Source organism: Neodiprion virginianus, chromosome 1 (genome assembly GCF_021901495.1).
Source record: "Neodiprion virginianus isolate iyNeoVirg1 chromosome 1, iyNeoVirg1.1, whole genome shotgun sequence".
Lineage (NCBI taxonomy): Eukaryota > Metazoa > Arthropoda > Insecta > Hymenoptera > Diprionidae > Neodiprion > Neodiprion virginianus.
Genome location: NC_060877.1, coordinates 1453100 through 1466454, shown reverse-complemented (window position 1 = coordinate 1466454; position 13355 = coordinate 1453100). Strand labels below are relative to the sequence as shown.

Here is a 13355-nt window from a genome sequence, read left to right as displayed (position 1 = left end):
TATGTCTGGTATAACACAGGCGTTGTCAGACTTGATTCAGAATCGATGCGTGCATGATCGGTATAAAAGGAGATTTTTAATCGTGGCCGTGAAAAGTTCGCTCTTTAGTCTCGAAACCGTGCGAAGAGTTTGCAACGTTTTGACATCAACCCTCGCAATCAAAAAGGCCCGAACAAGAAATTAAAAAAGAAATTTATTACAGCAGCTTTTCCGATTTCTCCTGAAAAAACACATCCTTGCGACAGATATCACGTAATGTGATAGAAAACAAGTAAAGAAAATAAAAGATACCTCGAACACGTATAAGGCATACATGTTTATAATTTTATGGATACGCACACACAAACACACAAGCGTATTTCACGCATATGTTGCATAAATAATAATTATTAAGCGTACGTGTACATACATTACATTGTATCTTTATGTACAAGAAACGTACAAGTTGAGTCGTTTATTTGAGCAATTTGCAATTCAGAGAAAATAGACGTACGGAAAATGCGTATGCGAGTACATTATATAATGAGGCGACGATGCGGGGCGATGGTAAAAAGAATAATAAACAAAAAAGAAAAAAACATTTACAACGTCACAACGTTTCCGCAAAGATTAGCGGACGGTAGCATGGTGGTCTATATCTATACGGTACCGTGATAAACACGCAAAAGTGCGGATATGCGTGTGTGTGTGTGTGTGTGGTTGCCTGTATGATATACGGGAGGTGCGTGTGTATCTATATATATATATATTTATATAATAAATAAATCGGTGATCGCCGTAACGCGCGAATTGTAATAAAGAAAGAAAGATGAGAAATAAACGACGAATAAATAAGAGTAAATAAAAGATATACGTGACTGTTTGGGTAAATGATTGAATTACGCGCGTAACCTGCGCGACACGTATAAATGTTCAAACATTATGATAAACCTGTTATTATCGAGATCTTACATTACATGTTTAATTTCGAATATACGATTATTTTATTTTTCTTCGATTAACGGTAAACGGTGATAATAATCGAATTAATAATAATGGCTCGATTCGATTGCATTGGTAAAAAACAAACTGCGGTTTAACATTGTTATAACTATACATATATGTGTATTATACCTGTTGAACTCGATGTGTTTATCACGATTTTACTTACGTATAAATATACTCGTACAATGTACGCGTATTATAGATCGCGTGTAGGTATATCAGTTTTATTATACTGCTTTGACGCGCAAAACGAGCTGCGGGGAGTTTAAAAAATATTGTTTTCTCATCCGGGACATCTAGTTGCGGCGTTGGAATTGAATTTAAAAAAAAATGGATCATGTTTGTTATTTTCATTCAATTTGAAACACTTTCTTCCGCACGCGTGCATGCCGCGTTATTGATGAAGAATTCGTAAAAATATATATAATATATTATATAAACAGCATTAGTTTTAAGCAATACTTAAGAGACTAGATAAATGAAAAAGGCTTATTTATGACATGTGTTTCTACTTTCTTCTAAATGTACTAAAAAAAAAAAAAAAAAAAATCATCGTAAACAACAACTAGTGAGGGTAGATGAATATTTAAATATCAACACTACCGTTAACACATCGCATATTTGACAGAGAGATTAGAAGTTAACTTTGGCAGTACTAAGAAACCAGAAGAAACAATTTCTCAGAAAATTTAAGTGTTGGAATTTTTTTTCACACTTTCGTACCTGACAGCTAACGAATTTTTGTAACTGTTTACCGGCCTTTGTAATTTTACTCTCGCGGTTAAAATTATTAATAACAATAATAAGTAGAACGTAGGTGTAATATGAAACATGATCGAACACCTCCGGTAGGTTTGCTTTGCGTTATCTCCTCCGATCGTTGTTATTCCGTGCTATAATTACATGCGTCTGATAAGGACGTGTGTATTACAACAATAGCAATCATATTGATGAAATCACTCGGTGGTCGGTTAGCTGTAATATTGTAAAATCGTTGTTACTTAAATGTGTGTAACGTTGATAAATTGTTATCTGCTCCGCAGCGACGCTTCGTGCATGCGGGATATTTAATTTATAACAATTATTATTGCAGACGGCTAATCGGTCGCGATTAAATTCGCGGATATAACGTATACATTCGATGAAAGCGTGAAATCGCGCGAACGATGATTACATTTCGTAAATGCAACGAGCAACGGTCACTCCATCTTTTTAAAATCAAATGACGATTGTTTGTAAAGAAAAAGAAAAAACAAAAAACCTCAGCCATATTCGTATCGGTAAACAAATCCATCTACATGAGAAGGCTTATTCGATCAAAATACTAAACATAGTACGCGTACGTGTGCATATTATAACAGGTATTTTCAACCAATCGTTCGAATTGATTATTTATTACATTTTTTACTCACCCGAGTAACGGCCGCATTAATTGCATCGAATTTTTTTTCCTCTTTCATCTCTTAGCGGTGAATAAAAAAAGGGGCAAATTTTTCATCGCGAGACGTTATTTCAGTTGTTCACATTTATTTTTCTCCTTCTTCTTATCATTATTACACTTTTCGATGCACGCACGTTACGTACACAGCGTTATAACTTTGTAATTCGTTATACATTTATTTTCATCCAAGGCAAGATAAGATAAGAAAATTTCGTAACTGTATAATTTATGTACACAACCACATGTGAAAATATGTGTGAAAGCAAAAGGTTGTTTCACGTTGCGAAAGAATAGCGCAAGTCAGTCTCCGCAGGCTAACTTGATCGACGATCGGATCAATATCGATCTCGTATGATATTATTAAATCATACTATATGCAACAATAACACACCGTCGTACGTTTAATGTCTTAAACCGAAGATTGAAGAAGAAATGTCGCGATTGCCAAGGAGAATGAAAAGAGTTCAATCGAGGCGGATCGAATTTTCTTCTCCGTTGGGTCGGCACGGATCCTACCGTCGAACATATTTATCATTGATCGGCTAAACGTAGATCTTGGGTGAAAATGAAAATTGTGTATCGAATCTTTCAGCCGCGACAAAGAAAGAAGGAAAGGCTGTCCTCTCGCATGTTTGTTCCGTGGTTGGAAATGTGGGGTGAAAAATAAATTTTGCAAAATTTTCGACAGGTTTTTTGCCCGCCTTTCTCTTGTTTATCAAAGTCCAAGCGTTTCTATTCCGATCCGAACACTCCGAAACGGCAATTCTCCCGTGATCGGTTCGGTTTGGGTTCGGTTGCAGGCTAGTTGGGCGAGTGTTGGCCTTGCCGGTTTAACGATCATTGGCCATTGGTTTTCCCCCGTGTGCGCAGCAGGACAGACTGCATATCCTACACGGTATACCGATACAGAGAGGACCCATACACGTTTAAAAGTGTCAGCAGAGGTGTTCTTGTTACACGCACGAAATATCAAGGCCTTTCCTTTCTACGGCTCTCTTGTAAACCTGCGCTGACAATGAGTAAATATACGAGTTACACGAGAGGCGGGAGCTGCTACGTTAGCCGAGAAATGGAGATGATCGGAAGGAAGATTGAAAAAATAAGAAGAAACAAGAGAGAAAGATGTCGATGATCTACGATTGCTAACAAAGCAGAAAAGAAGATGAATAGAGTAGCTATCTTGGAGAATACTTCGAATCGGCACAAGTGTATGAATATCGCAATGAAAAGGTACAAAATAAAGATTTACAATAAAGCGAGGGCGATAAAGAAAGAGAGAGAGAGAGAGAGTTAAATAAAGCAAAAATGAGAATCGAGACGGATTTGGATTGGAAATAATGATAAACTTTGTAGAGATGACCGCTGCGGCAGAGATCGTTGCATCGGGCACGTGACATGTTTATATACATATATGTATATACATATAATCATTGCGTGAGTAATTAACGCAAAAAGGGGTTATCTTCGAATTGAGCCGCAAGCGCAAGATGCAGATAGGATGGTATCCGAGAACTGACCGCACCGTGCACAAATTTTTTCGATTATTTTTACATGTTTATTGGTACGACGATTGTTCGGATAAATAATGAACGAAGCAAAAAATAAAAAAAAAAATAAAAATAAAAATATCAAACTGACCCGCGGATTCCAATTCTCCCTGCACCGTTGAAAACGAAAAAGAATACAGCAAATCTGCGATATTATGTATAAACGGTATAAATTAACCGTTCCTTATTCGGTTTCTCGTAATAAAGCGGGTTTAATCGTGCGTATAATATTGTAATACTTGCGCAATCGATAAAGATATCTGTATATCTTAAAATGCGAACGATCGATTGATCGTATAATACGTGTGTGTAGGGTAATTTTCGTACATTTTTTCCACACTTTCACGTGTAAGAATTAAGGAAGAAGACCAAAAAAAAAAAAAAACAAAAACAAAGACAAAAACGATAAAGAAAAAAGATACTCGCAGAAAGCAAAAGTCGCGGATTGGTTTACCGTTGGTTTTATTCACAATCAGCTGTAACCACACGTAAGCAGTTTGTCTATAATGCAACTTTGCAAAGTCACGAAGGTTGTCAAGTCACGTAGCTTCGCACGTTGTACAGGTGGTTCAATTTTGATTTACTATCTGCCACGTCTAATTAGAAGATCGAGCGATCGATCGTCCAAGCGTGTAAAACGATGAAAATTATATATTAGAATATTGTACACTGCGTAATATACGCGTATTTATTGTTTTTTTTTTGTCGAAACTCTTATTCAACGTCTGAATTTTTGTCTCACACTTCTCTGCTGTACAATTATTCGGTGCGGCGCAGCGTTAAAATGACAATTATTGTCATTATAAAGTCATTCGCAATCCGTATCAACACTGCGGGCACGCTCCGATGATATTCACGATCCGGTTTTTTCTCACATCGTTTAACCGAATAAGAAAAAAGAATGGCCGAGGAATTGTTGTTCTTTTACATTTTCTTTTTCTTTTATTCCATTTTTCAGGAGTTGCTCAAACTCCGTGACGTTCTATCGGTTGTAAATTATTTTCCTCCCAGGCACAGCTTCTCGACCTTGTCGACAAAAAATTCGTTCGTTATTTATACGTAATATAGTATATAATATAATAGCTGAAGAATAAAAATTTCAACGCACTCTTGCCTCTCTCTCTCTCTCTTTCTCACAGCTTTCAACGTTACACATAAATTTATCTACAAGCATAACGCAATCAAGTATATTATTATACATGTAGACCTCGCGCATATCAAACACGTACCGAAGGCTTGATCAAGTAGGTATATAATCACAAATCGTGAAAATCGTAAAGAACTTACGTAACGTTTGGCCGTTCCAACATATCAGAGTTTAAGAAAAATAAAAAAAATCATCTTATCTCATTTACAATCAGCGTGATGGATTATAGATATTTATTGATCAAATAATTACTTGTCATTTAATGCGTTGAATATCCCAAAGTATTATGTCAGCGATCAAGGAAGGAGAAAAAAAGAAAAAGGAATGAACGAATGAATGAAAAAAACGATGCAGTGCCGATAATTTGTTGAAAAACGATTAAAAACCGGTGACAAAGAGGATAAAAAAAAAAAAAAAAAAAAAAAAAAACAAGAACAGCGCACAGGCGAACAGTTTAAACAAGGAATGCGTCGTCGATTTTAATCCAGTCGCGTCCCTGACCAATCTAGTGCCCCACGCCTCGGGGGCCCAAAAATTTCACCGACCCATTAATCCGCAGATTATCTTGGTACAAGTTGTTGCGAAATTTATCTATTAAGTACAGGCGCATGGAAATGACAAAGCGCAATATGCGTGGGTAGCTAACAATTTTATCTAACTAAGAAATTTCCAAGAATGAAATATTAGACCCGTAATTATCTAATGTAAAATATGAGCACAAGTCGACGTTATTATTTTATTTTTCATTACGTTCAGCGAATTATTAGATCGTTAACCGAACCTCGTGGAATGTGTGATATAATATAATAAAAAGTATATTGTGTGGGTGTGTGTATGAAGTAGCGTCGGCTATAATTAACCGAGTTAAAATTCATTTAATCAACTTATCTCCAGCTTGACCCATCGACAAACTCCGAGCAAATAAATACTTCAAATACGATATGTTTCGCTTTACATCATCCACTCCACGTCGCGGTTTGACGATATTGTCTTAGGTAGAGGCATATTTAACGTTTTTTTACTCTTTATAATATATTAAGAGGCATAAAAAAAATATACGAAAAGAATAATTATTCGTGTAAAAATAAATCGAAATTCACTGCAAAGGAATTTGAAGTTTTAATGATTTAGATTTTAAACGTCGTGCGGTAATAATCGATCCACGCTCACGAAAAGTTATGCAACTGTATTGAGGAAATAGACAAGAAAATTCTTGTAAAAAATACTAAATATCGTTATCGTTCTTCTATAAATTCTCGCGATGTATAAAATCGTTGAATAAATTATGTCTAGTGTTGAAAGCCAACGTTCTCTGGTTATTTATTAGTTTGTTTTTCTATCATTCATTCATTTAACGTTAAACAAATAATTGCAGGCAGATATACTTGTTCAAAGGCTATTAGCACCCACGATATTGTATCTCTGGTCTCTGTCTTACAATTTTTTCTTCGCGTTACCTTTTTTCTTTTTCTTTTTCAATTTGCTTAGGTATAACGGACGTATGCAATCTATACAGCGAATTCTCGCACGCAGCATTGGGAAGACATGACCGCGGATGATGAAAATCGCGCGCTTCCGCGTGACCTTTTCCTCGATTAATATTAGATTAGCATCGGCTTGACGATGTAATGCGTCACTGTCGCACAAATTCCTGCATACCTATACACGACTACATACGTGATACGTAACGTCGCTGATATATATATATATTTTATATATATTATATATGTATACATGTGCCCACCATACGCAGTAATAATTTCGGCTAGTTTCATTGCGTCATCGCGCTGCGCGCGGAAAGATGTGTGAACAGATAACTCGCAAGGTTTGTGCGAAAACGAAAGGAAAGGCGGAGGAGAGAATAAAAAAAAATTTCGCACGCAAGATAGAGAGAAAGGGAAAGAAGTAAAAAATTGGTGTGGATTGAAACGAGCAAAATAAAAAAAAAAAAAGGTAAAAACTACGTTACACCCTTTTCAATGGTTTTTTTTTTTTTTGTTTTTGCAACACAAAGAACAGGAAGAATCAAATTGGGTTCCGCTTGTTACAACGATGATAAAATTAAACGAGTACGGAAACTGTTTCCTCTTCCTGAAACGTAAACAAGTGCGAATAATTTTAATACACTTTATTCCACGGCGTGTATTAATATCGTCGAAAAAATATTATAGCCATGTTATCGAGTATGTACTGTACGTTTATTTTCATACCTCACAATTACGTATATACGGAAAAAATTGTTGTCCATTTGTCATGTTTCCCAATCGCGCAGCCTTTCAGCGTCTAATAAAGACGTTTTCCACGGCAGCTGCCTGCGGAGATAGGACGGAGGGATTGAAGGGGAAAAACGTTTCGCGACACCATATCGAGGGTAATTAGTTCAAACCCGCGTGGAATGTGGAGGATTCTTTTTTTTTCTCCACCTCTTTTCTCTTTTCTCGTGGATTTTCTTCTCGTCGTATCAAAGAGGACAGATGCAAACACGCGCGCGCACATATGGGGCATTCCGCGTCAAATCAACGGATCGTTCGGCCTGACCCCCTTGAGATTCTGATTTCCAGTGGATTTTTTTGATCGTTTCGGACAAAAACGATACCTCCGAGTTTTCGAATTTTTTACACCATTTTTTAGAAGTGTGGCTACCTCGCGAAGATGAACATTTTTTTTAAATCGACGAAACGTTTTTTTATCAAATCATAGACCAGAAAATACATTTTTTTGTCACGATTTAAAATCGGGATGAGAATGATACATTTTTTTTTTCTTTTTTTTTACTCAAATTCATGTTAAACGGTGATTTCTTGTAGCAAAAAATTAAGCGAAAAGAAACTTCGTCTTGATGAAAATCGATTTTCCTTTTCGTTCAAAAGTAAAACGAAGAAAACGACGCTCAATTCGAAGAAATCTGTTATTTAGTTTCTATTATTTTGTTTCGAACCAAGTATCGTGACCTTCGTTCTACTCGTGAAACAAAAAGAAAGTCGAACTTTATTCTATTTTTCACTCCGAGGAATCATCATTAAAAACGAAGTCTAAGAAACAATGTGGGATGCGTGTGGAAGTAAAGTTTTTCAAATTGAAAAATACCGCAGCCATGTAATACAGTTGGCGAATCCAGAAGCGATGATCAGAGTAGAGAGAAGAGAAAGTGCGATTTGGTGAAAATTAGAGAGAAACGAATGAAAGACGTATTTCGATCTGACGATGTATCGCAAACGATCCGTTGCCGGAAAATCAAAATCCAACTACGAACAAAGAAAGCGGAAAAGTAATACCGAAAGTGGGTCAAAAAATGTCGGTACAATAAAGTCTGGAATGCGTTTTGGCGATGATTTTAACAGCTTTCCAGGATTTTTCAAAGGTCTGCTTTAGGCGCACTCGATTCGTATCCCGGATTTTAGGTGGATTGGTGTAAAATATAATATCAAATGAGACTCGAGTGATTACAGAAGCCTGCGGCCGATAATTATCCTACGATAACGAAGCGTGATGTACGTCAGATGAAATTCTTTTAATTTACACATTCTATTCATCGTCTGTGGTATAAACTTATTTCAAGGAATTCCATGCGCAAGTGACGCCGTTTTTGCAATAATTGCGATCGGGTTTTCGTCCTCTGTTATTGAACTGGCTTTTATAATTAGCTTCTTAAATTTGTTCATGATTTTTCGCCTTGAGAAGTGCGGCAGGGATAAAACGGTGAAACAAAGTATATTTAAGTATTCAGGTGAAAATAATTTATCCGTGAAACTTGGAACACGTTGGGTTGTTCAAATATTTGACAAAATCTTCAACACATATGACGAAGCTGCTGCCGGTGCTGATGGCCTTGAAAGGAAAGAAGTGAGAGGGAAAGAGAGAGAGAGAGAGAGACAAAGAGAAAGAGAGAGAGAGAGAGAGAGAAAAAAGAACGAGGTGCGGAGACGATGTCGTTCGGATTCCAAATTTAACCGACGCGACGTTCACCACGAAGAATTGAGACCAAAAATAAATGCGAGTTAACAAATGATATATGACAAAGATAGCGGTTTGGTAACAGCTGCTGTACTGGAATTATTTAATTATTGAAATTTTAATCCCCTACGTATAATTATCGGATTATTTTTATTTTTTTTTTGTCATCTATTTATTTATTCTTATTTCCGCAGCTGCGTTTCTCGCACCGATTCAAAAGAAAGCAGCTGTACGTAATTTGCCTTGAACTTTGCACAGGATAATTCGGTAACGCGTACGTGTGTAACAATGATAGCGCAACAGGTGGCTAGTGACAAAATGATAGAATAGAAAAGGCGTTCGAAGAGCGACTCAATTATTTTGAGAATCTATACTTAGGCTGCTCGGCTGCATTCCGTCGCCATTGTCAAAGCGCGGAGCTAAAAACGAGGAGGAGGTTTAGCGCGATTCATTCTACGAGTGCCGAGTAAACGGTCCAAATTTAAATACCGAATCAAAGCAGAGTGCAGACAGAGAGGGAGAGCCGTGACCTAGAGTCCAAAACTATCCGACACCGTGCGTATATCATAGAAATAAATCGTCGCATATCTGCGTCGATCAAGCGAAACGCGGGTAACCCGACACCTGTTAAAAATTGTATATTTTTTTTCTTTTTTTTTTTTTCTTTTAAACATTCGGCCCGCCGAATTAGCGACAGCTGCTGTTAATAATGCGCGTACGGTACGCGAAGTGTAAATTATATTACAGGTACATACGTCCTGTTGCGAGATACGTCGACGTTTAAAGATGGCTAATATTTACCGAGAACAATAATTATCGCATGTATTTATCTCACGTCCAAGTACATCCGAAACTCCACGTGCCGTATATTATCGTTCCTGCAGCATGACGGGAATTCTAGAAGAGTGGGCGAGGGAAATAATGGGGAGAATTTTTAATTGTAGCGAGCTTTTGTTGCTCTAGATCAATTTTTTTTCCATTTCTTTTTACCTTTCTTTTTTTTTTTCTTTTTTTTATTTTGTAGGGTACGCAACATTTTATACTCGTTGGCAACGCGGCTCGCTGGAGGACGCTAAAAGGTTCGGACACCCTCGCTATCACCGGGTACCGGTAGGTACGTTAATGATTCGCGTCGCTGCAGAACCAACTGGAGTGGATGTAATCGGGAGTAGTCGGTGTCCGATGGGCTGACCTGACGAAAAGAGACGGGGGCAACCTTCGGGATCAAGGTAACAACGTGAAACCGGATAATTCGGAGGTTCATTTTTGCTCCTTTCTCCTATTCTCTTTCCCTTTGAACGATCGCGAGTGTTGAAGTGACTTTGAGGAATAGGCAAGACAGAATCGCCCATTAAATCTCCGTCGCGAAATTCCCCGCACTTTTCCAGGTTTCCCAGAGAAAAATCTTACAATTTTGACTGACCAAGTCGAATAGATTGGTTACAGCAAATTGAAAAAAATATACACATTTTCCATATCATTTTTATTTTTTTTTTTTGCTGTGAAAGTACGAACCGTCACCTGGGACAGAAACCGTCCCATCTAGCCGATGCGCAACGATCGTTTGTGAGGTGATATTTAGGAATATTCAATGTTTGAGAAATAAAAAATATGGTAAACGATTCCCTGACTATTCAAAAATTTCAGAATTCTGTGAAACTTTCTGGGTTTCCAGAATTCCCTGCCCAGTCGAATCGAGGCTGCGAGGCGTGACGTATTTCCTACATCTTAAATCCGACACACCCCGAGAGACACGCGTGACGAGGAGAGGCTATCTATTTGTGCGTGTCGAAGAGGCTAATTTTAGTAGGTATGAGAAGCTAGTTATGTACGGACTGTTGACCACCGATGCGAGAGGAAGCAAGAAGTCATCGCGGCCTGACCTCGTACGGATATCAACTTTCGGCTTGCTTGGATACAACGACGAAAACAAACCGAGTGCGAAGGTTGGACTCTGCAGGGAAGAAAGGTGAAAAAGCACCGAAAGGAGAATTTGAAAAAAATTGTATCTTCGTTCTTACAGGCACGCTTGTAGGTGAAAACACCGGTACCGTACAACACAATATACCCGAGTAAAAACAAAAAAATCGTCGTTATATGTATACCGCTGACAGTGATATTTTCAAGTGTCGAGAAAAGATGGTGTAAGTACGAGGTCTCGATTGCCAGACTTGAACCGCAAAACGCAAACGTCCATCACTTTTCAGTACCGGAAATAATGACGATATAAATACAAACTCAACCGAAACGAAGTAGCAAGCATGGCAATGGTGGCCGTGTCGTTTCCTCGGTCGAAATCGCCAAACAATGACTCATTCCGAAAGCTCTCGCGCCAAGCGTCAGAAACCCGCAGGAACCGCTTTGGCAACATCTCGAGCGAACTTCGAGGGGTTAATCACTCCCGAAATCCGGTGTACACCTTTTCGCGAGCCTTGCGAAGTCTCTTGAAATCTTCGAAACCTATGAGATCTCTCGAAATTTGCTGAAATTTACCGAATCATTCAGATCCTTTGAAATTCTCGAAACCCTTGCGATCTTGAAATCGCGTCTACGTTAAATCCGCGAGTGCAATTTCGTCAAGCCATCAGTTCGAAACGTCGTACAACCGGGGGCAAGTGAATCGCTCGCGGTTGATAAGGGCGTGGGTGTGCACCACTTCCATATTGCGTCGATACAGCTCGTGGCGAACCTCCTTTCCATCTAGCTCGGAGAAGGATCGAAGCGCATGTGCACGTGTTACGTGCGAAGTTGGTTCGGCGAGAACCACGCGGCGGAACGCCGGGTTACATAACCTTACCTGCATCAGCGGCAGGGTCTCGGAGATGAAGAGGTCGGTCTTCCCGGACGACGTTCTCGGTTCCTCTTCGACAAGGTCCTCCTCCACCTTGGCGTGCTGCTCCCGCAGCTTCTCCTTGGAGTTTTTCTGACCGTTCCTCACCCTTCCCCGCCCTGTTCCAGCGGCACCATCTCGATCGTCGTCACGAAGCGTCGCCTTCTCACTTATCGCGCTTATCGTACCTGTCATTATCGTACTGCCGCCGGTCGCAACTGACGAGTACGACTCTGCCATTATGTCAAAATTTTCCCAAACCCCCTTTTTCGCAACGCTCCGGTTACTTTCGACGTCTCGATTTTACCCAAACTCCGTATATTTCCTCTCTCTCTCTCTCTCTTTGTCTGTCTCTCCCTATTTTACAAAGCCTCGATTTTTAATAATCAACACTCTCCGCACGTACCGAAACGACGTTTGAAAACGATATTATAAATAAAAGTTTTAAAAATAATAAATGAAAATAAGAAGGACTGTTTTTAAAACGACACGATTGTATAATATAAAATTACGAATTGAATCCGCGACTGCGGTCGGATGTAACGTACAACGCGGCTGCGGGGCTTTTAAAATGATGCGTCACGGCACTCTCGAGTTCTGCGACTAAGGGTGGCGGCGGGTGGATAATCGGGCAATGGAAATACAGGTGATTCGGTTTGTTCGTCAGCACCGGCACACGCCACACGCACAAGACAGAAGTGGAGCCGCACTGGGACGAGATCAGCACGGAGAGCAGAACCGAAGCCGGGCTAGAAACTCGCGACGTCGCCGATTCGACCGCCAGGCGGCCAGCGTCGCGTCGTCGCTGGGATTCCCTCCCCCTCGCCCCCGGCGACGTCGACTTAACGCCCGACGCTACGGAGGCGTCGCGACGCCTTCTTCTTCTTCGGACTTCCGAATGCTGAGGACCCGCGTTTAATCTCGGCGGAAATCGACCCCCTTTCGCGCGGAGTCGTCTTATGTGTCGTTATTAGGGTGTTCGAGGGGAGATAATTGACGATTTTTTACCGTTACACCGACGATATAAGGGAGTTCGTTTAGGTCAAAGGAAAGGCTCCGTCGATAGACGAGCGTTCTACGTTGTGCCGATGATCGCGGTTGGTTGAGTTTTTACTTTTATACAGTTTTTTTTTATACTGAGACAAATTTCAGTTGTTACGGTAGCTGGAAAAATTCAGTATAACCGGTATCGTTGAAAAAATTGTTTGAATATTGTTGGAATTACGAAAAACGAGGTACGCCTAACAATTTTGCGCTATTTTCGATCCGTTTTTGGTAATTGCAACGAAAAATCAGTTTCTGAGGTTTACTCTACTTTTTTGGTTAAACAAGGCTTTGACGTCGATTTATCGCTGCACAAGCGTTAAATTTTCGCAAGGGTTGCAATAAAATGTAGTAAGAGTGATCGTAATGAGAAAGAATAGTAACGGATACCAGACTTTCCGGCAACAG

General features: G+C 39.3%; 1 protein-coding gene and 1 long non-coding RNA gene across 2 annotated transcripts in view; one reads left to right on the top strand and one right to left on the bottom strand.

Moving 5' to 3' along the window:
* Positions 1-11027, top strand: part of LOC124310108 (uncharacterized) — a 29511-nt gene extending 18484 nt beyond the window's left edge. Inside the window, exons 2-3 of the long non-coding RNA XR_006909627.1 lie at positions 10098-10302; positions 10749-11027. This is a non-coding gene — a long non-coding RNA (uncharacterized LOC124310108). The remainder of the gene's footprint in view (positions 1-10097; positions 10303-10748) is intronic.
* LOC124310105 (terminal nucleotidyltransferase 5C) overlaps positions 1-12626 on the bottom strand; it is a 73944-nt gene extending 61318 nt beyond the window's left edge. Inside the window, exon 1 of the mRNA XM_046773716.1 lies at positions 11871-12626. Coding sequence (XP_046629672.1) covers positions 11871-12143 — 273 coding nt within the window. The 5' untranslated portion in view covers positions 12144-12626. The remainder of the gene's footprint in view (positions 1-11870) is intronic.
* Between the last annotated feature and the right edge of the window lie 729 nt (positions 12627-13355).